At 32.7% G+C, this 23,418-nt stretch overlaps 3 protein-coding genes across 6 annotated transcripts; 2 read left to right on the top strand and 1 right to left on the bottom strand.

Moving 5' to 3' along the window:
* Positions 1-13,071: 13,071 nt before the first annotated feature.
* Positions 13,072-15,733, top strand: LOC107910382 (aspartic proteinase Asp1). Of its 3 annotated transcripts, none has more exons than XM_016838208.2 (9): positions 13,094-13,322; positions 13,483-13,622; positions 13,995-14,112; positions 14,196-14,425; positions 14,508-14,738; positions 14,850-14,988; positions 15,073-15,264; positions 15,360-15,432; positions 15,509-15,733. In XM_016838208.2, exons 1-9 carry the CDS (start codon positions 13,320-13,322, stop codon positions 15,604-15,606), a joined length of 1,224 nt encoding a protein of 407 aa, XP_016693697.1. In that variant the 5' UTR covers positions 13,094-13,319; the 3' UTR covers positions 15,607-15,733. The 3 variants fall into 3 exon arrangements, with proteins under 3 accessions (XP_016693695.1, XP_016693697.1, XP_016693696.1); XM_016838207.2 differs by having other exon boundaries at positions 13,094-13,328; XM_016838206.2 differs by having other exon boundaries at positions 13,072-13,622.
* An 825-nt stretch (positions 15,734-16,558) lies between these two features.
* Positions 16,559-19,464, top strand: LOC107910380 (aspartic proteinase Asp1). Of its 2 annotated transcripts, none has more exons than XM_016838204.2 (9): positions 16,559-16,958; positions 17,442-17,559; positions 17,631-17,860; positions 17,996-18,217; positions 18,301-18,439; positions 18,523-18,714; positions 18,799-18,871; positions 18,959-19,043; positions 19,125-19,464. In XM_016838204.2, the coding sequence occupies exons 1-9, from the start codon at positions 16,765-16,767 to the stop codon at positions 19,258-19,260; spliced, it is 1,389 nt and encodes a 462-aa protein (XP_016693693.1). In that variant the 5' UTR covers positions 16,559-16,764; the 3' UTR covers positions 19,261-19,464. The 2 variants fall into 2 exon arrangements, with proteins under 2 accessions (XP_016693693.1, XP_016693694.1); XM_016838205.2 differs by having other exon boundaries at positions 16,570-16,958; positions 19,131-19,464.
* Positions 19,465-21,435: 1,971 nt separating this feature from the next.
* Positions 21,436-23,055, bottom strand: LOC107910379 (NAC domain-containing protein 2-like). The gene is given in 3 exon segments (NM_001327036.1): positions 21,436-22,162; positions 22,421-22,695; positions 22,782-23,055. Coding segments are annotated over 3 exon segments (897 nt in total). The 5' UTR covers positions 22,951-23,055; the 3' UTR covers positions 21,436-21,709.
* Positions 23,056-23,418: the final 363 nt, after the last annotated feature.

The following is a 23,418-nucleotide window of genomic DNA, read 5'->3' as shown; positions in this document are numbered from 1 at the left end:
TAAATTTTAGGCCTTGGGGCTTATATAATGGACAATATGTGTGATTTTGATTAGTTTCTGTTATGAATGTTAAGCAATATTAATTTTCTGTATTTGATCTGTAAATTTTTTATAATGCTTCGTAACCTTGTTCTAGTAACGGATATGGGTTAGGGGTGTTACAATGACATTTCTTGTTCGACTGTTGAGTGCTTATTCTTAAACCTTAAACACTTTGAGTGATTTAAGTGAATCTTTAGTGAGGATGTCAATTCTAGTCGATTTTGAAATAAAGGTAATTACTTAGATAAGGGGAGATACCTATATTTTCGTGCTTTAAAACTTTTCGACTTGGATTGTTTGAATCTTTAGTGCTCTTTTAGTTGAATTTGCAATGCATGATTATTTGTGAATTATTTCAAAACATATTGATGATAATTACAAGTTGAGAAAGATTAATTTTAATGTGAGTTGAGGATTTTGCTTGAGGACAAGCAAACGCTTAAGTGTGGGGATATTTGATAAATGATAAAACTAACATATTTTAATCTCATTCTTAATGGATTTTTGGATGATTATTTATGCAAATTGGTGAATTTGATGCTCCTAATGCTTTGAATTCTTGTTCTTATACTTAGGTGAGTATTTGGGAGTAAAAAGAGCAAAAATCAAAGAAAAAGAGCAGATTTCATGAGCCACACGGGCTGGACACACGCCCATGTGCCAGCTCGTGTAGATTTCCCACCTTGCTTCCCAAACACGTGGAAAAACACAACTTTTAGGCTTTATGAGCATTCTAAAGTCTATAAATACCAAATAGAAGAAGAGATATTGGAGCCATCAGAGAAGATCGTAGAAAACACTCAATGAACACCATTGGAACCACTTCCGAAGTAGATTTCCATCAAGATCGAGGACCTCCTTTTAAATCTGTTTGATGTTTTTATGAGTTTCTTTGTTTCTTGTGGTTTTTCTAACTTTGAGATGTTTTTATTCAGAATTTATAAGTTTTTGTGAAATGTTTTTACGAATTCTATTATTTAATTTATGTTTTACATGATAAATACTTTATTCTTGTTCTCAACTATGTGTGTTTATTTCTTGTTTTAATATTTACGGGATATTAATTCATGTTTAATGTGCTTAATTCAGTGGAGCAAAAGTCTTTGTTTAAGAGTAGATCTAACATAATTGAGTGGAGTTGCGTGCAATCCTAGAAATAGGACGACATAAATCTACCGGATTAGAGTCAAATCTAATAGAGGAATCCATGGATCAAGTTAATGCGACAATAGGGGTTTTAATTAGAAAGAGATTTCAAATCAACCTAGGGTCAGTTGCTTCTACTCTCGAAAGAGATATTAGCATAATTTAGGGTTTCTACGGATCAAGACACCAAGTGAATAAATCGTTTAAATTATATTAATAATAATAGAAGAATACTAGGTGAATTCTTTCCTGGGTATTGTCTCTCTCATTGGTTATCTTTCGATTATTTTCCTGGTTCGTTCTCTGTTGCGTTCTTAGTTAAATTAGTTTAGTAATTTTAGATTAAAACTCATCACTCCAAATTATTGGCTAAATAATAAGAAAACAGTAATTACTAATAATTTTAGTCCTCATGGATACGATATCTCTACTTACCGTAGCTATACTATTGTTCAATAGGTACGATTGCCTTTGTCATAAATTTTAGTTAGTACAGAAAACACACATTAGTGCCCGTAGACATAAAACTACGAATGTGATTCCACAAGTGTGTGTCTGGGGCATATTAGTCATGTATGACTTTGCCAAGATAATTCAACCTGTATAAGTTGCATTGGGTAAATCCACCAAGATTTATCGTAACACACATGTTCGCAGAGAGTTAAGGCGAACTGTTATTTGAATAAAGTGTATTGTATGCATCTTGCTTATATTCATACGTGAACTGTTAGTTGTCTTTATGCGTAAATTATTCTCCATGCAAGTTTTATGCGTGGGCGAGTAAATAATATGCGTAGTCCCTAAGTTTATCAAGAACTTATCATGTTTCTCGATTTATTTCTTCCAGGTATTAAAAGTCATTTTGAACTTCAAGGAATGGACTAATCCAGAAGTTGTGGGTTTTAGTTGTGAGCCTTGTATTTTTATTTAGTAACATGTACATATCAAGGTGGTTTGCAGGCTAGTAAATTAAGAATCTGGTTTCACTCTACTTAACTGAAACTCTTTTGAATTCAAGACAGTATTTATGGTTAGATAAATATACATTTTGTAAATTTTTAAGTGCCAACTCATGCCATTGTACATTCCAATATATTGAATATTTCAAAAACTGTTTAAGTTTCAGTGGTGACATCATCTAATTCAGGTCCAATGATCGGACTAAGAAAGGGGTGTTACAATTTGTGTTATAGGATTTTTACTGAAGCATTCTATGATGTATTAGTTAAATTTAGTATGAATTGTGAGCTTTGTTTGTTCATCATTGTAAAAATTTAAAGCATATCATGTGGCTTGTCAAATAGTTTATCATACAATATTTAATAGATTATTAAATTCTTGATAATTATTATGTATCTTATGTCAATTTTATTGAATAATTGATGCAATTTTAATAGAATTGCTTAATTGTTATTTTTGGTTATATGATCATAGGAAATAAAAATTGAATCTTTTTCTATAAAGAAATGAGTGTTTAAAAGTGATAATGAACCACCTGCTTTTTTTCATGAAAAGAGTGATTTTCTTCTGATTTACTGGTAACATACATTAAAAAGAAAATAACTCGACAATTTTTAACTAGAGATCCTGTGTTTGAGCTCTTAATAGCTTGTTAGGATAACAATTGATTAAATTTGATAATATTTGATTAGTTAAATATTCTTTTAGTATTATCTGTTTCTTTTAAATAGAATTTTTGGGAAAAAAATCCTTAAAATTCATCCTTTGTTAACCGTCCAACTCCCCCAGTCCTTCCATATTCTCTATTATTTATTTTTTTTCCATTTGGACTGCTTAATTCTTTTGTTAATTTTCTCTACTGCCGATTTTTTATCTCACTTCTTATCTCCATTTTTGTTTTGATGCAATTGTAAACCAACTAAAAATTTGACTAAGGCAAGTGCATCTAGCAATTAATAGTATAGTTACAGTTATCAAAGATACCGTTCCCACAAAGACTAAAAGTACTAGTAATCACCATCTTTCTATTATTTAACCAAGAAATTTGAGTGATTGATTAAAACTAAAATTAACTAAATTAATTAAATATGAACAAGACAAAGAACAGTTCAGGAAATAACCGATTAACAACCAATAAGCAAAACAATACCTAGGAAAGAATTCACCTATACTTCATTTGTCACTATCAATCTAAATTACGTAATTTCTTCACTTAGTATCTTGATTCGTAAAAATCCCTAAATTATGCTAATATCTCTCTTGAAGAATAAGAGCAACTGACTCTAGGTTGATTAATTGAAATTTCTTTCTAATTAAAACCCTATTACTACATTAACTCGATTTATGGATTCTTCTATTAGATTTGACTCTAATCTGGTAGATTTATGTCGTCCTATTTCTAGGATTGCATGCAACTCCACTCAATTACACTAGATCTACTCTTAAACAGGGTATATTCCTCTTATGATTTAAACACATCAAACATGAATCAATACTCTAGAAATATCAAACCAAGAATTAAGCACACATAATTGAGAACAAGATCTAAGTATTTTTTATGTAAAATAAAAATCAAAAGATAGAATTCATCATAGGATTCATCTCCCTAGGTATTTAGAAAATTAGTTCATGCTTGAAAATAAAACCTTCTAAAACACAGTATAACCACAAGAAATAAAGAAACTCATGATGGCTTCTTGAGAAATCAACTGGGAGTCTTCAGTCCTGACAGAAATATGCTTCAGAATCTACTTCAATGGTGTTTTTCTAGTTGTTTTGTTGAATATTCTCTGTCGGCTCACTCCTATCTTCTTCTTTTTTTTGTCATATATAGGTCTCAGAATACTCAAAAACCATAAAAAATCTCATTTTTTTTGCTGTCTGGAATGCAATTCATGAAATCGACACGGCATGCCACATGGTCGTGTGCCTCGCATGACTGTGTGTATAGGCCGTGTGGAATGTTTCAGCCCGTATGGCTCCTGTAACTCACTCTGATTTTTGGTTTTCACTATTTTTGCTCCCAAATGTTCTCCTAAGTATAGAAACATGAATTTAAAGGATTAGGAGCATAAAATTCACAATTTACATCAAATAATCACCCAAAAACACATTAAGAACGGGATTAAAACATGTTACTTTTAACACTTATCAAATATCCCCACACTTAAGCGTTTATTTGTCCTCAAGCAAAATTCTCAACCCATAATCAAGTTAAGTTCCATCAATTTATTGTTTTCATTGATAATGTCTTAGGATAATCTATAGATAATCATGCAAAGGAAATTCACAGTAAAATGACACTAAACAGCACAAGCAATCCAAGCAGAGAATTTTAAGTTTTAAAAAACATTAGGCATCTCCCCTATCTCAAAAATTACTTGAAATTCAAACTCAACAAGAAATAACATCCTCACTAAAGATTCACTCAAAGCACTCAAAGTGTTTAAGGTTCAAACAATGTGCACCCAACAGTCAAACGAGAAATGTTATTACTATAGGCTTTCTAGAAAATCAAATCTCCACCACTATAAATGAGATGACACACCAATTAAGAGGTCTTTACAAGGTTGTAATAGGGCTTAGGTTAAGGATGTGGAAAAGGTTAGAAAAGTTTGTTTTACAAAATTTTCATTACCATAATTTTCTTTCAATTTTAACTCCATTACCGTCCATTATCTATCAACAAGGTCTAATTGCCTTATAAACCCTCCCTCCTTTATTAATTAATCTATTAAGTCACCTAATTGCAATAATTGCTAGGTTTTTCACCTTTTACAATTTAGTCTTTTTTCATTAATTAGTTATCTAAACATTAAATTCTCTTAACCAAATTTTAATACAACTCTAATGACTCTGTAAATATTCTATAAATAATATTTACGGGCCGATAAGATGGAAATTCATAGTCTCAAAACCACTATTATGCTACCACTAAAAAATGGGCTATTACATTTGGGGTGTTATATTTGGTAGTATCAAAGCCTAAATTCTAAACTCGGGCTGTAAAACTTTTGGTTCAAATTGTTTTTTTTTAATTTTTTTAAGTAATCAAATTTGTTTATTAAATTTGATATTTTGATTTTTTTAAAGTGAAACCGAGACTTCGGTGCTGGTTCAAGTAAGCAACTTCAAACTTTAGATACTTTTACATTAGTTACTTTAAGAAAAGCTATTTGCCTCTAGAGACTGTAGCAAATTAAACATTCTTTAAACTCTGATAAGTAACTTTGATAAAACTCTAAACTTAGGATTTTCAATAAACCTAAGCTAATTCTTAAAAATCTAAAATTGTAAATAAGATAATGAGTATGCGGGGAACTCGAGAACCTGGTAATCATGGGTGTGATGGCCATCGCAGGGGTTCAAGCTAAGCCATCTTCTATGGGCAGCATACCCAATTTAAATACGAGTGAGACTATTGGGACACCTACTATTGAGACCGAGTCTCAGGCTCAAACTATTGGGGACGACGTACTGTCCCAGGCTATGATAAGGATTTTAAAGAGAGTTGCTGGGGCCCAATCCGTATCAGGGGGCTGAGGGTCAATAACTGAGCGACTCCGGCTAACGGTGTTAAGTTATTTCGCGATGTTATTGCGGTCACCCTGATTGTGGTTGAGTATTGGTTAGAGGCTACAGAGAGAATTATGAATGATTTAGGCTACACTTTTCAGTAGAAAATGAAGGGTGCAAGATCTTTGCTTTGCGATGAAGCATATTAGTGGTGGCAATTAGTTGAGCGGGGCACATGGGCTGAGCGTGTGACTTGGGCTTTGTTCCAGAGTGCGTTTCAAAGAAAGTATGTAGGGGCGAGGTATATTGAGGCATGTAAGTTGAAGTTTATCGGGCTTAAGCAGGGTGAGAGGTTAGTGGTCGAGTATGAGGTCGAGTTTTTTAGACTGAGCAAGTATGCTCAGAGTTTAGTAGCGATTGATTACAACAAGAGTATTTGATTCAAGGATGGTCTTCACTGTGATTTGAAATTTTTGGTTGCTCCTCAATAGGAGCGAGTCTTCAAAGTATTAGTGGAAAATACCAAAGTGGTTGAAGAGATTAAGCGCGGGACGCAAGAAGAGGGAGGAGGAAAAGAATCTAAGTAATGGTAAAAGGGATTCGGATCCTTCTAGTTCAACTTTGCGACCTAAGAAAAATGCCAGACTTGATAAACCTCAGCAAGTCGAGGCAGCTGTCAAGGTTGAGTGAGTTTCGATTTGTGGGTATTGTAATAGACGTCATTCGGGCGATATGTGGGTCTACTGAGCATCAGATTAGTGAGTGTCCTTGTTTGGTTGAGTCGGTGCGAGCTCCGGTTCACGATCATGTTCAGCTTCAAAGGGCAGTTCAATAGCCTGCTAAGGGTCGCGGTTAGTTCAGTAGTGGTAATAGAGGTGGTCATGGACAGAGGGCACCGTGTAGAGGTGTGATTCAGACTGAGATGAGATAACCAATTTTGGTATATGCAGCTAGGTGCCACAAGGATAGAGATATGGCTAACTTGATAGACAGTACGTTTGCTATGCACTCGCATTTTTATTTTGCTTTGATTGATAACAGTTCTACACATTCATACATTGCTAGTAGTGTGTCTAGTAATTTGGGGATTTTGGCTGAGGATACTAGTAGTGAGATTTTTATGGTTAGTCTATTAGGGCAATCAATGTAAGTCTATAAGGTATTTAGGAGGTGTTCATTTGAGATTTAAGGGTTTGTGTTTCTGACTAATTTGATGGAGTTTTCGTTTAGAGAGTTTGACTTGATATTGGATATGAATTGGGTGGTAGAGCATCGAGTCTGTTTGGATTATGTTTCTAAAAGGGTAACTTTAAAGGTCAGGAATGGAAAGGAAGTTGTGATTGTTGGCGAGCTTCAAGATTACCTCTCTAATGTAATCTCTGCAATGGTAGCTGATAAGTTGGTCCGAAAAGAGTGTGATGCGTATTTTGCATTTGTGTATGACACGAGTGTGGTAGGTTTAGCTATGAAAAGAATTCAAACAATTAGGGGTTTTTCAAATATCTTTTCTGAAGAGTTGCATGGGTTAGCATTGGATAGAAAAGTTGAGCTCGAAATTGAGATTTTGCATGGAACAGCTTAAGGTGTCCATCGCACCATATCGCATGAAACCGAATAAGCTAAAAAAATTAAAGGTACAACTTTAGGAACTTATCAATAAGGGGTTCATCAAACCTAGTGTGTCCCCGTAGGGAGTACTGGTTTTTTTGTTAAGAAAAAAGGTATCGTGAGAATGTATGTAGATTACCAATAGTTGAATAAGTTGACGGTAAAGAATACGTACCCCTTTCCAAGGATCGATGAATTGTTTATTCAGTTTCATAGGGCATTTGTGTTTTCAAATATTGATATCCGTCCTGAGTACCATCAATTAAAGGTTAAGGAGTCCGATGTGCATAAGACCGCCTTTAGGACTCGTTATGGTAATTACGAGTTTCTAGTTATGCCATTTGGTTTGACTAATGCTCCAACTGCATTCATGAATCTTATGAATCAGATGTTTCAGCTGTATCTGGATCAGTTCGTCGTAGTGTTTATCGATGATATTCTGGTATACTCTAATACTAAGGCTGAGCATAATGAGCATCTTAGTGTTTATCCAGCGTAAGCGCTCTTTTGTCCTTATCTTTTTGTCGTTCCCATCTTTTGTTACCATCGTTTCCCTGTTTTGGGTATCGGCCCATTGTGGATTGAAGTTTTGGGTTAAGGTGTTATATCACGGGTAAGAACAATGGCATTTCTTTTAATAGTATAGTATCACTTTTGCTATTTTGTTCTAATAAAAAGTAAGTGATCTCTTAAATTATTTATCATGTCTAATTTGATCGTTTTAATGTACAGATAGGAGATTATCGTGCGATGCTCAACGATCCCTCGACGAATTAAGTACGGGTTAAAGTTGTTGTTTTCCTTAAGGTGAGTGGTGAAACATCAATCATAGGGATTGAATTTTTGGTGTTAAGCGTTGAATTCGCGTCTTGATTTCATATTAGATTTTTTATTAATCTTAGATGTGTACATTGTGTTCAAGATCTCATTGTTGTGTTAGTGTCAATATTACAATAGCATCAAGTGTGTGTTTCTAACCTGAAAACATCGATTTAAAACTTGAAAAATTTGGAAAATTAAGTTGTTTTTGAACTGCAGCATGCGCCACATGGCTATGTAGCAGGCCGTATGCACCACACGGGTATATAGTTGGCCGTGTGCCAGGCCGTGTAGAGTACAATGGTGTGTGCGATTACACGTGAAAATGAGATAAGGTGTGTGGACTACACGGTCTGGCTTGTTGGGTCGTGTGGGCCCATTGTAGTCTATTTGTGGGGACCATTTTGGGCTGGGGATAAGGTTTTAAAATCGGATCTTTAAGTACTCTGTAAGTATAGAAGACTATAATTTTATGTACTTGTATGTTAGTAAGCATGGTTGTGATTAGTAACTCCGTTTAAGTTTTGTGATAAGCTTGTATTAATGACACTGATGAACATGACATATTTCTATTTCGATACTATTATACGTTGCATGAGATATTAGTATGATAATGCATGTACATTGGGGTGGGATAGGATATTTGCTGGAGGAAGTGTGTTTTTGGTAGTATTACTGCATTTCTGGTGGTATATCCGCAATATCTATCTGGTAGCTCAGCTGCATAATTTCTAAGTGGCATGCAACAACAACATGGTCTGATGGATAGATGGGCTTTTGTAGTCCTAATTGGTGTGATAGGTTGGACGAAGATGATGTGTAGCGGAGGGGGTAAGATTGTTATGTTCTAATATGTTATTCTGATATTTTCATATAAGCATGTTCTGTATGATTTCTGTATGATTTTTGTATATGGGTCAATGCACTCACTGGACTTCTAGCTCACTTTGTTAATTTAAAATTTTTCAGGTAATCCTCAGACTTAGGATTTGCCGGCAATCTCGGAGCTCGGTTTGGTTATTTGAACTTTAATTTAGTTTTGGAACTTTATTTCAGACTTTACGAACTTTTTAAATTGTTTAATTTGGGGACATTTACTTTGGTTTTGGGTTTTGCAAAATATTCTTTTAGATGGTTATTTTTGATAAGTCAGCATGATTTATGATCGACTGAACAAGTCGAACGATTTGTTAAATTTAATGTTTTCCAAAAATAATAATTCTATGAGATCTTTTCGCTACATATATAATCGGAACTTAGTGTTTTACGAAATAAGGAACTATGGCAAAATGGTTTCAAATAACTAATTATATAAGCAAATATTTCAAAATACTTTGGGTATATTGTGACAAATACTTTTTGTTAAAATCAAAATGATCAAAGCTTTGGGTATCATTGTAACCTTCATAATTCGGTCATAACGTCTAGGCCGGGTTTGGGGTGTTACATATATCGAGGGTGTTTGAATTGAAACAAAATGGTCGATCGAATTAGTTGGATCGAGATTCGGTCAGAATACCGTTCAAAGAAGGACATTGAAACAGCTAACTCTAGAATCGATACGGACCAATTGAATAGAATTTTTAATTTTATTTTTTTATGAATTTTTTAAATAATTTTTAATTGAATCGAATAGACTGGTTGAAGTGATGAACCTATAGTTTGACCAATTCAATCACTGATCTGATTATGAATATGATTGAATTTAATGTTTTATATATTTATATAAAATTTAACAAATTAATCATTTATATAAAATTATTAACATATTCGTGTTTGTATTATTTTTATCTTATATTTTTATACTTGCATTTGATTATTTATAGGTAGGTGAAAATTTGTATTAGTATTAAAATAAAATTATTTATATAGATTGACTGAATCAATCAAGTCTCAACTTAGTTAAAAAATTATCAAAAATTCTTTTCTTTTATAAAATAACAAATATGATTTTGAGGGTATTTATGTTTTTTTTTTGTATTTGATAAAAATAAATAAATATATATATAGTGGGAATATTAGGGATTTGAACCCAAACCATAATATTTTTATTAATTCAATTTTATTATTTCAACCAAAATCATATTTAATTTTTATATTATTTATAAATATTACAAGAAGGTTTTCACCTATGGAGGTATCATAATCTAATAATATTTTTAAGATCTAAAGTTAAAATTTTTATACTAAAAGATTCAAATTATATTATTAAAATTTGAAAGTGAACAAAAATATAATTTCTTTATTTAATCAAGGATGGCGAAGGCTTCTACGTGCCTCACGGCTTCTTCTTTAGTAGCATGCTCAAAATAATAATAATAATATTATGAGGGATGGAAACAATTACAATAACCAAAAAAAAATCATAAAAACAATAACAATAAAGTTTAATATACATGTAATAATTAAGTAATGTTTAAAGTAATTTATAATATAATTTAAAAGGCATGGAGCAAAACAGTAATTTATCCAAATTAAAAATAAGTGCTTCAAATAGAAGTATCGAGTGTAAAAAAAAAATTGTAATGTGAGTATGCTTGTTTATTATTATTTTTATATAGAACCTTGTAACATAATATACCTGTATATATGATATGATATTTAATTTTCAAGTATTTGTTTTGCATACATAATTTAATGTTTTTAATTGTCAATTTTTTATCCTCACCTCATGTGCGTCTAAATTAAAACACACATTAAATTTAATTTTACCGTTACAATAACTAATTTCACTATCTATTTGAAGAGACAATTTAAATCAACTAAAATTTATAGTCAAATATAACTTGAATGAATTGATTAAATCTTAATTTAATTAACATTGTTGTTGCAATAACTTGAAGTACATCGATTTAAACAAGCTTAAGTGCATAATATTTTATATTATATTATAAAATTTTAAAATTTTAAAATTTTGTTGTCCAATTTTTCATGTTTATATTATAAAAGAAAAAAAGTTAACTAAAAATAAAATCATTTCACTTTAAATAATTGCTTAAATCATAATTCGATATTTAAACTATATTTTTTTTCAATTTGGTACCTAAATTTTTTGTAGGTAAACTACACTCAAAGTTACTAAACTATTAGTAAGTTTATGTGTTGTTCACTCAACTTCAAAAGGCTATAAAATGGTCACTCAAATGTTCGAAAGTTTACATTTAAACAATTGAGTTGTTAAAATCGTTGTTGTATGGCCTTCTCTGTTCGTATCGCCTACACCAATCGAAAGTTCTAATTCCCCTTCTCTTCTACAATTCAATTTTTTCATAAAATAGCTTTAAACGTCACAAATATGTGAACTAAAATCCAAACAGTTTAATTCTTCGATCTCTACTGACTATCAAATCAACTTGGATCTAAGGTATATTTCTAAACTCGTCAATGGGTATTGATCTATCGTATCGATCGTCTAATCTTACCTGGTGTTCGCTAGCTAGGCTTTAAAAAAAAGCTTAAATGCTTAGTGATTTAAATAAAAAAAACTTTCAAAATAGTTCAATGACTTAAATGAAAACTTTCGAATAGTTCAATGACCATTTTGTAACTTTTTGAAGTTTAGTGACCAAAATGTAAAATTACTAATAGTTTAGTGATATTGGGTGTAGTTTACCCTAGAGGTGTTCATGGGCAGGGCCGGGCCGGGTTCGGGCCGAGCCCAGAAAAAAATTTCAGCCCGCGTCCTAGGCCCTGGCCCTGCCCGAAATATTGACTTGAAATTTTGTCCAGGCCCGGCCCGGGAAAAAATTCTTAAGCTCGAGCCGGACCCAGCCCATTTTTTAATAAACACCAAAAATTTATTTTAAAAATAAAAAATAAAAAAGTATTTTAAAATATTTTAAAATTTAAAAAATAAAAATATATATTTATTATATTCGGGCTGGGCCCGGGCCAAAAAAGTGGTGCCTGAGGCCCGGCCCGTTTTCTAAATGGCCTCGTTTTTTTGCCCAAACCCATATTTCGGGCCTATATTTTTACCCGAACCCTCCCATATTTCGGGTGGGCTGTCGGGCCGGGCCGCCCGGCCCATGAACACCTCTAGTTTACCCCCATTTTTTGTCATAAGTGGTACCTAGACTATACCATTTTTCCCTAGTTAGTACCTAAACTTTTTTTTTGTCACAAGTGATACCTAAACTATTTTCTGTTGCCCAAGGTGGGGTACCTAAACTATACTCCGTTATCCAAATTACTCGAACCATTAAAAATTTTTTCTTAACCAATCATCTTGTGACACGTGACAATTTTAACTAAAAAATCCAAAAAAAAAAACTTATAAACACATTCTTTTTTCTTTTTTTTTTCACCTAAAAACTTTGGTGATAGAAAATTTAAGAACCAATAAAAAAATTCATCAAAACCTAGATCTTACGAGTTTCTTTTTTGTTTTTAAATCTCGATTTTAATTCATTTCTCATCCCGATCAAAACCTATGTATTGTTTTTCTTAAAAATAATTTCATTTATTCTTTTTTACATACTTTGCATAGAATAATTAATATTGTGCCAACCTCTATAATAAAAAAACTTATATAAATCATGAAATCCAAATACCAAAAAGAAGTTGAGAAGAAAATTTTGGTAAGAGGATTGTAAAAAACAATTCCCTAACAATTAAAAAGAATACATTAAAAGAGAAGAAAGAATGTGAGGAATGAGAGTGCGTAAAAAATTTAAAAGTTTTAATGTAATTAAAATTAATTTTTTATATTTTAATTTTAATTTTAGTTTTAATTTAAAAATGTCACGACAAAATGATTAACTAATAGATTTTTTTTACGGTTGGAATAATTTAGATAATGAGTATAGTTTAAGTGACACTTTTAGATAATGAATTTAATATAAACTTAATTAATAATTAAATAAAATTAAAGCCAATTTAATAAAAATAGAATAAAAACACTATTATTGAAATCAATTTTATTTTATTTTCTCACCACTGTAGGAATAAAAATTTTCCAGTTACAAAATCCCTTAATTTTTTCATCTTAAGCTTTCCGCGTAGAGAAACGCGTAAGGCATAGTAGTTGAATTGAATTGAAACTGCCAAATCCCTAAAGATTCCATTCCCCTTTCTAAATCCTCTCTCATTTTCCATTTTCTTACGATATTAATAATTTTTTATTTCAAAAAAAAAAAAAGAAATTGAAAAGAGCGCGCGTAAAAAGTCAAAGGAGCCCAAGCAGTCATCTTTCACACCTTCCTGGCCAAGTTTTTCCAGACTTTTCAATGGTTTTGTTAAGTACCCTTTTCGTCTCTGATTCCCACAATTCCATTCTTTCTTTTCTTTTCTTTTTTTGCGATTTTTTTCGATTCTATAGCTGAAATGGCTGATCAGAAAATGAAAGAGAGAAGAAGAGTGTCATTGATGATCATGGTGTTGATCTTTCAGGTTCTTTCTGCATCTCTTCACGGCTGTCTTGCAGCAATCGGTCAAGGTCAACCTCCTAGGAAGCCTACCTCAATCCATCCTAGGGCCGGTTTTCGCTCCTCTGTTTTTCTTCCTGTTTCTGGCAATGTCTATCCTCTTGGGTACTGCTTTCTTTTTTTAATTATTGTAAATTTTTTGTTCTCTTGAAATGTTGGTTTTCTCTAGTTTCTTGGATCTTTCCAAGTTTATTTATTTTGTTGGTTTCATCAATATGCTGCTTTTGTTCTGAATTTGATCATCTGATAAATATGTTGGTTAATTTTGTTTAAATATGTGTCATTTTGGATCCTTTGTTTTTCCAAGTTGAATTCTTTGGCCAAATCACCAATACCCCATTATAAGTTGATAGCTTTCTTGGGTTTCTAATTGTTTTGAAATTTGATTGTTCATCATAATTTGGGCTTGAATTTGCTCTTTTTGTAGAGTACAACATTACTGAACTTCATGGAATTTGTGTTTCTATCAATCATCAGGTATTATTCTGTGACAATTGATATAGGCAACCCACCTAAGCCATTTCAACTTGATATTGATACTGGCAGTGACCTCACTTGGGTCCAATGTGATGCTCCTTGTACTGGTTGCACCTTGGTAAAATTTCTCACTCAAAATATAATGATATGCACTGCTAGGTTCTTATGATGATTAATGCCTTTGATTTTCATGATTTGCAGCCTCGTGATCAACTTTACAATCCGTCTAAGAACAACTTTGTGGACTGCAAGGACCCCATATGTCTTGCAGTTAACTCTCCCAATCCACCTCAATGCAAGAACCCTAATGAAAAATGTTGCTTTCAAGTTCAGTATGCTGATCATGGTTCAGTTCTTGGTTTCATTGTCTCAGACACCTTTCCCCTACGACTTGTCAATGGCACCCTTTCTAAACCTCATTTGGCCTTCGGGTAGTTATTTCGAACTCTTCCTCTCATTTATGAATTCTGGAAGTGATTTCAACCATCTGTGTTTTTTTCCCCTCATCCATAGGTGTGGACATTGTCTTCAAAACCGTGGTCTTCACCCTCCAACTCCTACTGCCGGAGTCCTCGGGCTTGGCAAAAGTAAAGCAAGCATCTCATCACAATTGAGTAGCATGGGTGTAACCAAAAATGTGTTTGGCCATTGCCTCGGTGATAATAGAGGGTTTTTGTTCTTTGGGGCTGATTTCGTCCCAAAATCGGGAATGACTTGGACACGGATGTTACAAAGTTCCTCTGAGTAAGCACAATGAATCAATATACTGGTTCTAGTAAGCACAATGAATCAATATACTGGTTCTTTCTTATTGCCTCTTAACATATGTTTCTTTCTTCTTGATTTTCATTTCAGTAAACATTATTCATCCGGTCCGGCAGAACTTCTTTTCGGTGGGAAGCCTACTGGTATTAAAGGCGTTAACGTTATCTTCGATACTGGTTCCACTTACACTTACTTGAATTTAAAAGTTTATGAAACCGTACTTAATCTGGTGAGACATCAACAAACATCAATGCATAAAACCTTATGAATGCAAACACATTAAGGGAATTTGATTGCTCGCTTCATTTTTCAGATAAGGAAAGATCTCAGTGGAAAGCAACTACATGATGTGAAAGATAAAGCTCTACCGATCTGCTGGAAAGGCACTAAGCCTTTCAAATCCATGCGAGATGCTCGGAACTATTTCAGCACCTTTGCATTGAGTTTTACAGGCTCAAGTAACGTTCAGCTACAGCTACCACCTGAAAATTATCTCATTGTCACTGTAAGTACCTGAAAAACCCCCTGCAAACAGTCAAACTTACCGGAAGTAAGATAATAAATCCATAGAATCCAATTTAACAAGTTCATGCTTCTCAGGAACAAGGAAATGTTTGCCTTGGAATTCTGAATGGCGCCGAAGCTGGACTAGGAACTACCAATGTGATTGGAGGTAATAAGAGCGTGTATGTGTATATATATTCATGTTACTTGGAATATATGAACATTGGGTTGTTTGTGCTGTGCAGATATTTCATTGCAAGGCAAACTGGTGATATACGACAACGAGAATCAGATGATAGGATGGGCTAATGCGGATTGTAATCGCAAGTTTGGCTCATTTTGAATCTTTCTCTCTTGTAATATGCTACAGGAACTTGTTTGGAAGAAAAAAAAAACTAAATAAAATGCAGTAAAAAAAAATACATAGCTTCTTCATTTAGCAGAGGCTGGAGGGGCCTCTCTTATTTCCATGATTTCTTTGCAGTTTGGTCATTTACAAGAAATTGAGTAATTATCAGAAATATATGATGTCATGAATTAATTTACTAAATTAGTATCAAAAATAATAAATCAAAATATAAACGATAATTCTATAATATTAAAAAAAATTCTTTTAAAAAAAGACACGTTCTAAGAAAGAAAACCCTATCAAGACTCAAGTATTCACTATTTCATTTTGATTTTCTTTTCAGCTAAAAAATTATTCTTTCTTTAAAAATTATTCTTTCTTTAGCCATTAATTTTTATAACTCTTTTCATATTTTTAATAATTTTTATTATTTACTTTTCTTATTTTTTTTATAATTGGAAGAGAAAAATAAAATTATTTGAGATCAAACTTAAATTCTCGTATTTACGAGGTTAGTAATATACCTTTTTAAACTGTTCATTGAATGTGTGAAAAAAACTTCCACAACAATAAACATTTGATACATATTCCAATAGTCAGTTTTTATTTTTATTTATTATTAATAAAAAGAAATCATTGCCATATTAAAAAATATTAATGATTAATATATTTTGTGATATTTTTATGAACTTAAAAAATTAAATATATTTACATTTAACATATATTTACATCAATCTAAAACAAAATATTTGAATTTTATATGTATTTTTAAAAAATTGTGTTTATTAATAAGTTTTTTTTATCAATCACTCTTATAATAATAATCATAATAATAATAATAATTGGCTTTTCCATAAAACAGTGTATATTTTCCAAAAGTTCCGAAAATCGATGACTAAAAAACAAATATTTTATCTGCAAAAAAGAAACGTGGAGGCTGTAGGAAGCTGCAAACTCAAATTTATAAATTCACTTAAAACCCAGAAATTAAATTCCTTTTTTAGCTGTTTCCTAAATCCTTTCCTTCACAAAAATCCCCTTTCTTAATCCAAACAAAACGCCCTTTTGCTTTCTTTTTTTTTTGCTCTCTTTTACCTTTTTAGCTTGTTAGATTCCCAAGAATCCAACTTTCTGTCCAAGTTTTAAAAAAAGATGGATGTAAAGAAAAGCAAAGCAACAGTGGCACTGATGATGATGTTCATGATGTTGTTTCTTGTAAATTTTCCAGGGTGTTTCTCGGCTGCCAGTCAGCAACCCAACAATAAAAAGTCAACCCATCTTAAGCCTCATAATGGGTTTCATTCATCTTTTCTTTTTCCTGTCACTGGGAATGTTTATCCTCTTGGGTACGTTCTCATTTTCTTTTAAATGTGAAAATTGTTTATGTTTGCTTCGCTCGATCTTTGGGTTTCTTTTAAATATTTTTTAAGTCCGATAATTGTTTGTTTTATTGCATGAATGAGATTCTTTATTGATTTTTCTTCTCAGTCTTTGTTTTCTACTGAGAAATCTTAGTACCATTTGATCAACTTGATTAGTTCTTGGATAAGCTCTTTCTTTGAATTAGGTTTCTTGAAGTTTTAATTTTTGTGCATGTTTGGCTTTATATGTACATGTTCTTCCGAGTTTTGTATATTAATTTGGCTATAAATTGGTCTCTTTTTAGAGAATATTTAACCTTTTGGAAGAAATTCTTGAAAAATTTCCTTGGGTTTTTTATCTTAGGGTTGTAGTTTCATTGAAATATAGTTCCTCTGTTTGTCTCTAGAATCTTTAGTGCTATTGTTTTGCCATTGTCTCAAATGATTGAAAATCATGCTTTTGTGCAGGTACTATTCTATATCACTGTCCATAGGCAATCCACCCAAGGTTTTCGAGTTCGATATTGATACTGGCAGTGACCTCACATGGGTCCAATGCGATGCGCCTTGCACTGGTTGCACCAAGGTAAAATTTTCGATAGATGTTGAATCCTATCATGTCCTGAATTATATCTTGCTATGTCTTTGTCTCTGTAGCCAATCGATCATCTTTACAAGCCCCAGAAACACATCCTTGTAAGCTGTGAGCATCCTTCCTGCGGCGTGGTTCACTTCCCTGAAAGTCCTCACTGCGAGAAACCGGATGACCAATGTGACTTTGAGATTGACTACGTTGATCATGGTTCAGTTCTTGGTGTGGTGGTCGCTGATGTCTTTTCTCTTAGATTTATGAATGGTTCTCTTATTCATCTCCCATTGACTTTCGGGTGTGTATTTTTTGCTCTTTACCTCAACAAGGAACCTAAACCATAATGAATATAATTTCCTGATATGTTGAAATGGCTGCGGAAGAGCCTATTTCCTTATAACCAATATCGTATTTTCTTATCCTTTTTCAACAGATGTGCTTATGATCTGAAAAATCCTGGCCCATACGATCCTCCAGCAGCTGGAGTCCTTGGGCTTAGCAATGGCAAAGCAAGCATATTGTCACAGCTGCGAAGCTTTGATCTCACAAGAAATGTATTAGGCCATTGTTTAAGTGGGAAAGGTGGAGGATTTTTGTTCCTAGGAGATGATCTCGTCCCTTCTGGAATGTCTTGGATGCCTGTATCGGCCAACTCGTAAGTACTATTAAGTTCCAGCCACTCCTCGTACCCTTAACATTTGTTTTCTCATCTCTGTTTCATTGATCATTTTGTTTCAGTAAACATTATTTGTCAAGTCCAGCAGAAGTCTTCTTTGATGGAAAGCCGACTGGTATAAAGGACCTTAAAGTAGTATTTGACAGTGGGAGTTCGTACACTTACTTTGGCTTCCAAGTTTACGAAGGAGTTCTCACTCTGGTAAGTAAACGAGTGGGAGTGTTCCCATTGAGAGTAATCTTTAAGCTTTTCTTAAGGAACTGATCTCGTATTTCATGTCTCAGGTAAGGAAAGGCTTAACCAAGAAGCCGTTGGACACAGTGCAGGATAAAGCTCTCCCGATCTGCTGGAAAGGAACGAAACCTTTCAAATCTGTTCATGATGTCAAGAACTATTTCAGCACCTTGACACTGAAGTTTAAAGACACCCAGAATATTCAGCTGGAGTTACAGCCGGAAGCGTATCTTATTGTCACGGTAAGCAGATCCCTGGTTCTCCAACAAAATGATATTAGTGGACACAGTTACAACAACACTTCTAACATGCTCTTCCGTTCTCAGGAAGATGGCAATGCTTGCTTTGGAATCTTGAATGGCACGGAAGCAGGATTGGGAGACTTGAATGTAATCGGAGGTGATAAATAACATTAAGAATCGTTTCCACCATTTTCATGGTTCTTTGTTATCGAACTCTTCCTCATTCGTTGTTTTTTCTCCTCAGACATCTCGTTGATAGGCAAAATGGTGGTCTACGACAATGAGAAGCAGCGGATTGGTTGGATATCGGCAGATTGCAACAGGCTTCCGTAATCCTGAAACCCTTTCATTCTCTTAGCAGTCACTTATAATTGCATTCATCATTTTCTTACCCTTTTTCTTTCTGGCAGTAACAGTTTGGACGGTAATTACAAAGAAGATATTCAACAACCATATGCTGCAAATTTTGGTATTTTAGAAGAGAATCATCCTAAAACACAAGGTTCGAGTGAGAGCAATGTTCGGGTGCGCAACCGAGAGCTTTGATAACAAAAAGGAGTTGTAAAAGGTAGGGTAAAAAGTATGTTGGGAATACATATATTTATTCGGTAATACAAGGTATAAAAATGTAAATGTATTAATGGCAAATACAAAAAGGAAATAGTAATTTTTGTTCACATATAGATGTTGCTAGAAACCTTGATGTGTCCTTGTGGAATTTAGATACAAGATTTTGCAATATTTGAAAGATGCATCACTGTGTTTAATTTGCTTTTAATATATAATTGAATGAATGTATGTATGTACAACAAAATTTCCAATCATGAAACTCTATTTTTACTTTGTTTTATTGCTACTAAAATTTGATTTCGGATATAATAATGTTATTAATTATTTACTTACGCAAAATCCATGCTTATAACCTATTATAATTTGATTGTCGATTGTATCATTTTATTTTATAAAAAAGATCAATTTAATCCATCTTTTGTTGAAAGGAATAACATATAAATTATTAAATTATTGATTTTTACCAATTTTTATATATTATTAAATTATTTATTTTTATTAATCTTTGCATTTACATCTAAATTCTTGAATTTCTATTTTTAAATCAATGTTTAACAATGTTAGTCAATTAAATCAACTTCTCAATTTTCATAAAATATTAACACCAAATTTTAATATATACTGGTGTAAACCTTAAATAGTTTTACATCTTTCCATAACTTGATTGAAATTATTATTTATATATATATAATAGTTGGAATTTTTTACATAACAAGTAGTTAAAAATTTTTAATTTATTTCAATCTAGATATGTATGAACCACATGAATAGAGTATAAAATATGACAGTTGAATTGTTAAAATATAAATATTAAAACAAGTTATGGAATGGTGTAGATCTCACCCCATATACACACACATATACAATATATTAAGTGGTTAACTGAATTGGTGTCACCTATTAACTAGATTCTAACTCAAAAAATTATTAAATACCAAATCATTTTATAAAACAACAAATATACCAGGAGATTTTTTTGGATTTTTATATTTATATATAAAATTAAAACAATACACATAATGAGATTTGAACCCAAAATACTATGATATTTGATATTTTAATTTTATTATTTTAACCAAAATCTCATTTGTTTTTTTATGCAATTTTTTATAAATACATTTTATATATAATTTCTTTTTCATTTACATCGTGGGTGTATTATAATATAATAATATTTAAATGCTTAACTCAATTGGTGTAACTGAGTTAATTGAATATCAATTCAAATAAAAATGATTAAAAATTTATTATTTTTACAAAATAACAAATATAATTATGATGATTTTTTTATCATTTTATATAAAATTTATAAAAATCAATTTAAAAACAAAATAAATTTAGAAGAAGAAAAAAATACTCACACTTGATCTTCAACCTAGAAAGCCAGTCTCCAAAATTTCTAATTTTTCTATTTCAACCAAAGGGCGATTTGCTAGATCAATTCTTATAAATATACATTTTATAAACATAATTTAATTTAAAAAAAGAAATAATATTTTTTCATTCTCTTAAAAAATATATTTTTCCTTTTAAAAAGCTAATATTTTAAATTTTGTAAAATAAAAAAATTAGAAAAAAAACTATAAAAAAAAAATGAAGGTATGAAGGCCTTCCTATATGTCACATATGCATTATCTTGAATTTTCTTTTTTACATTACGGGAAAATGGTTAAACCTAAGTGTTAGCCTCTTTATTATGCTTAATTATAATTTTGATTCTATAATCTTTAGTTGTTAAATGGTTAACTTTTTTAATTTATATTTTACCTGGTTAAATATAATTTAAATATATTAAAAAGTGTTAAAAAGTTAACATATGTTTTAAATTTGCCTTGCTATTTTATTTCACATTATAAGAAAATGTCAATTTTTTTATTTGACCTCTATATTATGTTAAACTTTAAATTTAATCCATATATTTTAGTTTTTTATGCAATTTGGTCCATTCACTTTTAAAATATAAATTAAAATGTTGATGATTTTTTTTAAATATTAATTTATTTTATTATGACAAGTTTAAATTGATGTTTGTTAAGAAAAAAATTGCATGAGGATTTTTAATGTTATTTTATCATATACTTATTAAGTATTTTTTTAATTTTAAAATGTTAAACTAATAAATATAATAAGACTTAAATTTCAAATTTTTAAAAATAAAAAGAAATTAAATTCCGAAAATACAAATATTAAAATCTAAAATATATTTTAATCATCAAATTTTAGCTCTCTGATTTTATATAAACAAATAATCAACAACCTCCCCCCGGCTTTCCCGTTCTATCTACCAATTTCAAAGTTTAAGCAGCTTCTTTTTATCTACGCGCACGCCCACCGGTACACTCATGGACTTTCAGTCTCGTGTTACCCAGCGATACGCCAAAACACAGTATCCCTTCAATTGCAACGCCCAAATTTATTTTCTCCTCTAAAATGGCTTCTGCAGGTACATAAATATATCCTGGTATGGCGACAGCTGATTACTACTCTGCATCTGTGAAGCAAATCCGATATCCATATTGGTATCCAAGTAATTATAAGCGAAATCCAGGGCATTATTGTTGGCCATTCCCAATTCTTCCTTCCATTTGGGAACGCTTTGAACCTCAGTCATGAATTCCCGAGACACCGCATGTTCCGAACAGCTCGAGTCCGTGTGAACCCTCGGGACCGACTCCGACGAGTCGAAATATACGTAATCGTTACCCACCGCCGTCGCTGCCGGCGGAAATTCACACGCCTCCACGCCTAGTGTCCCATTATCCGGCTTACTCTCCTCAATCTCCGTCACGCTAGCTTTTTTCGTAACGCTTCCTCGCGGAGGTTGTTTTTCGATGCAACCTTTCTTATTGTAAATCCGGCACAGCACCCAATCGTCCAACTGAAGGAAAAAAAAACATTTGATTAATTAACTAACTACTGTTATTATTAATAATTTAATTGGAGTTATAATTGTTTGGTCTGTTTTTGTATGTTGCTGGACCACACTGTGTACGACCAGCGTTTTCTTTGTGTGGTTCAAGTAGGGTAAGGTCACTTCGCCTTCACGTCCCAGTCCAAACAGTTATCATGCATGTAAATCACCGCTTTACCCCTAATATTTTAACCATTGAGGTGAGAAAGTGTATTTGTATTGTACCCTTAGGCTGTTCTTCTTGCGAACCGACCGGTCCACGTCGGCTAATCGATACTCATGCATAATCCAATTAGTTTTCTCTCCTTTCGGAGCTTTCCCGGAGTAAAACACCAAAGCCTTTTTAATACCGACCGGTTTCGGTTGCCCAATCGGCTTATCAGCTCCGGTTGCCTTCCAGTACCCAGACCCGGCCGCACGGTTCGGCCTTGAACCGTTCGGATATTTCCTGTCTCTCGGTGAAAAGAAATACCACTCTTTCTCACCGTACAACGCCAAATCTATAAATTACAAACCAAATTAATATAAAACCCATACGAAAAATGAAAAAGTTTTACGGAAATTAGAGAAAAGATAAAAAAATTACCAGGAAGATCCCAAGGATCGTATTTGTAAAGATCGAGTTCGGCGATAATAGGGACGGCGATAGACTGAGACGCACATTTACGGCAGAGATAGTGCATCACCAGTTCCTCATCCGTTGGATGGAACCGAAAGCCAGCGGGTAACCGTAACTGTAACTCCGTTGCAGTCATTTTTTTTTCTGACGTTTTTAACCTTTCAGGTATACCTGACCCCTTTTTTTTTTCCTCTCCTCTCTCCTATCTTTTATGTGGCGACGGCGCTTGAAACTTTAGAACATAAGGGAGGAGGAGGAATTTATAGGAGAAGAGGGAGGGAAACGTGGCGTAGAGAGATGGAGAGTGGTTCTAGAATCAACGTGGGTGATGAGGTTTTAATGTTTTAATTCATGGAGTGATGAAAGCATGAAGGGACACGTGGAGAAGGTGGAAGTGAAGTGCGTGCGTGTGGACATCTCACGTGCGCGTGATTTTGTCACTGCTTACGCTATTTATTTTGGACGGGAGTTCTCAGGGTCGATTTGTGTAATGAGATGGGTATGTTTTTTTCTCTCCATATTTTATTAGTCTATTTTTGAAGGGTTTAGGTTGTGAGCCGACAGTTTAACCGTGGATTCGGACTAACGAGTCGGCTCGCTCGCC

This window comes from Gossypium hirsutum, chromosome D02 (assembly GCF_007990345.1).
Source record: "Gossypium hirsutum isolate 1008001.06 chromosome D02, Gossypium_hirsutum_v2.1, whole genome shotgun sequence".
Classification (NCBI taxonomy): domain Eukaryota; kingdom Viridiplantae; phylum Streptophyta; class Magnoliopsida; order Malvales; family Malvaceae; genus Gossypium; species Gossypium hirsutum.
Note: the sequence above shows the minus strand (reverse complement) of the source record. Positions and strands in the feature narration are given on the sequence as shown.

Bases quoted from the DNA above. Each gene is read 5' to 3' on its own strand.
- LOC107910382 (XM_016838206.2), top strand. From the start codon at position 13,417: ATGGCTGATCAGAAAATGAAAGAGAGAAGAAGAGTGTCATTGATGATC. The intron at 13,623-13,994 runs GTACTGCTTTCT...ATCAATCATCAG, and splicing joins GGCAATGTCTATCCTCTTGG to GTATTATTCTGTGACAATTG. The intron at 14,113-14,195 runs GTAAAATTTCTC...CATGATTTGCAG, and splicing joins CTTGTACTGGTTGCACCTTG to CCTCGTGATCAACTTTACAA.
- LOC107910380 (XM_016838204.2), top strand. From the start codon at position 16,765: ATGGATGTAAAGAAAAGCAAAGCAACAGTGGCACTGATGATGATGTTC. The intron at 16,959-17,441 runs GTACGTTCTCAT...GCTTTTGTGCAG, and splicing joins GGGAATGTTTATCCTCTTGG to GTACTATTCTATATCACTGT. The intron at 18,715-18,798 runs GTAAGCAGATCC...TTCCGTTCTCAG, and splicing joins AAGCGTATCTTATTGTCACG to GAAGATGGCAATGCTTGCTT.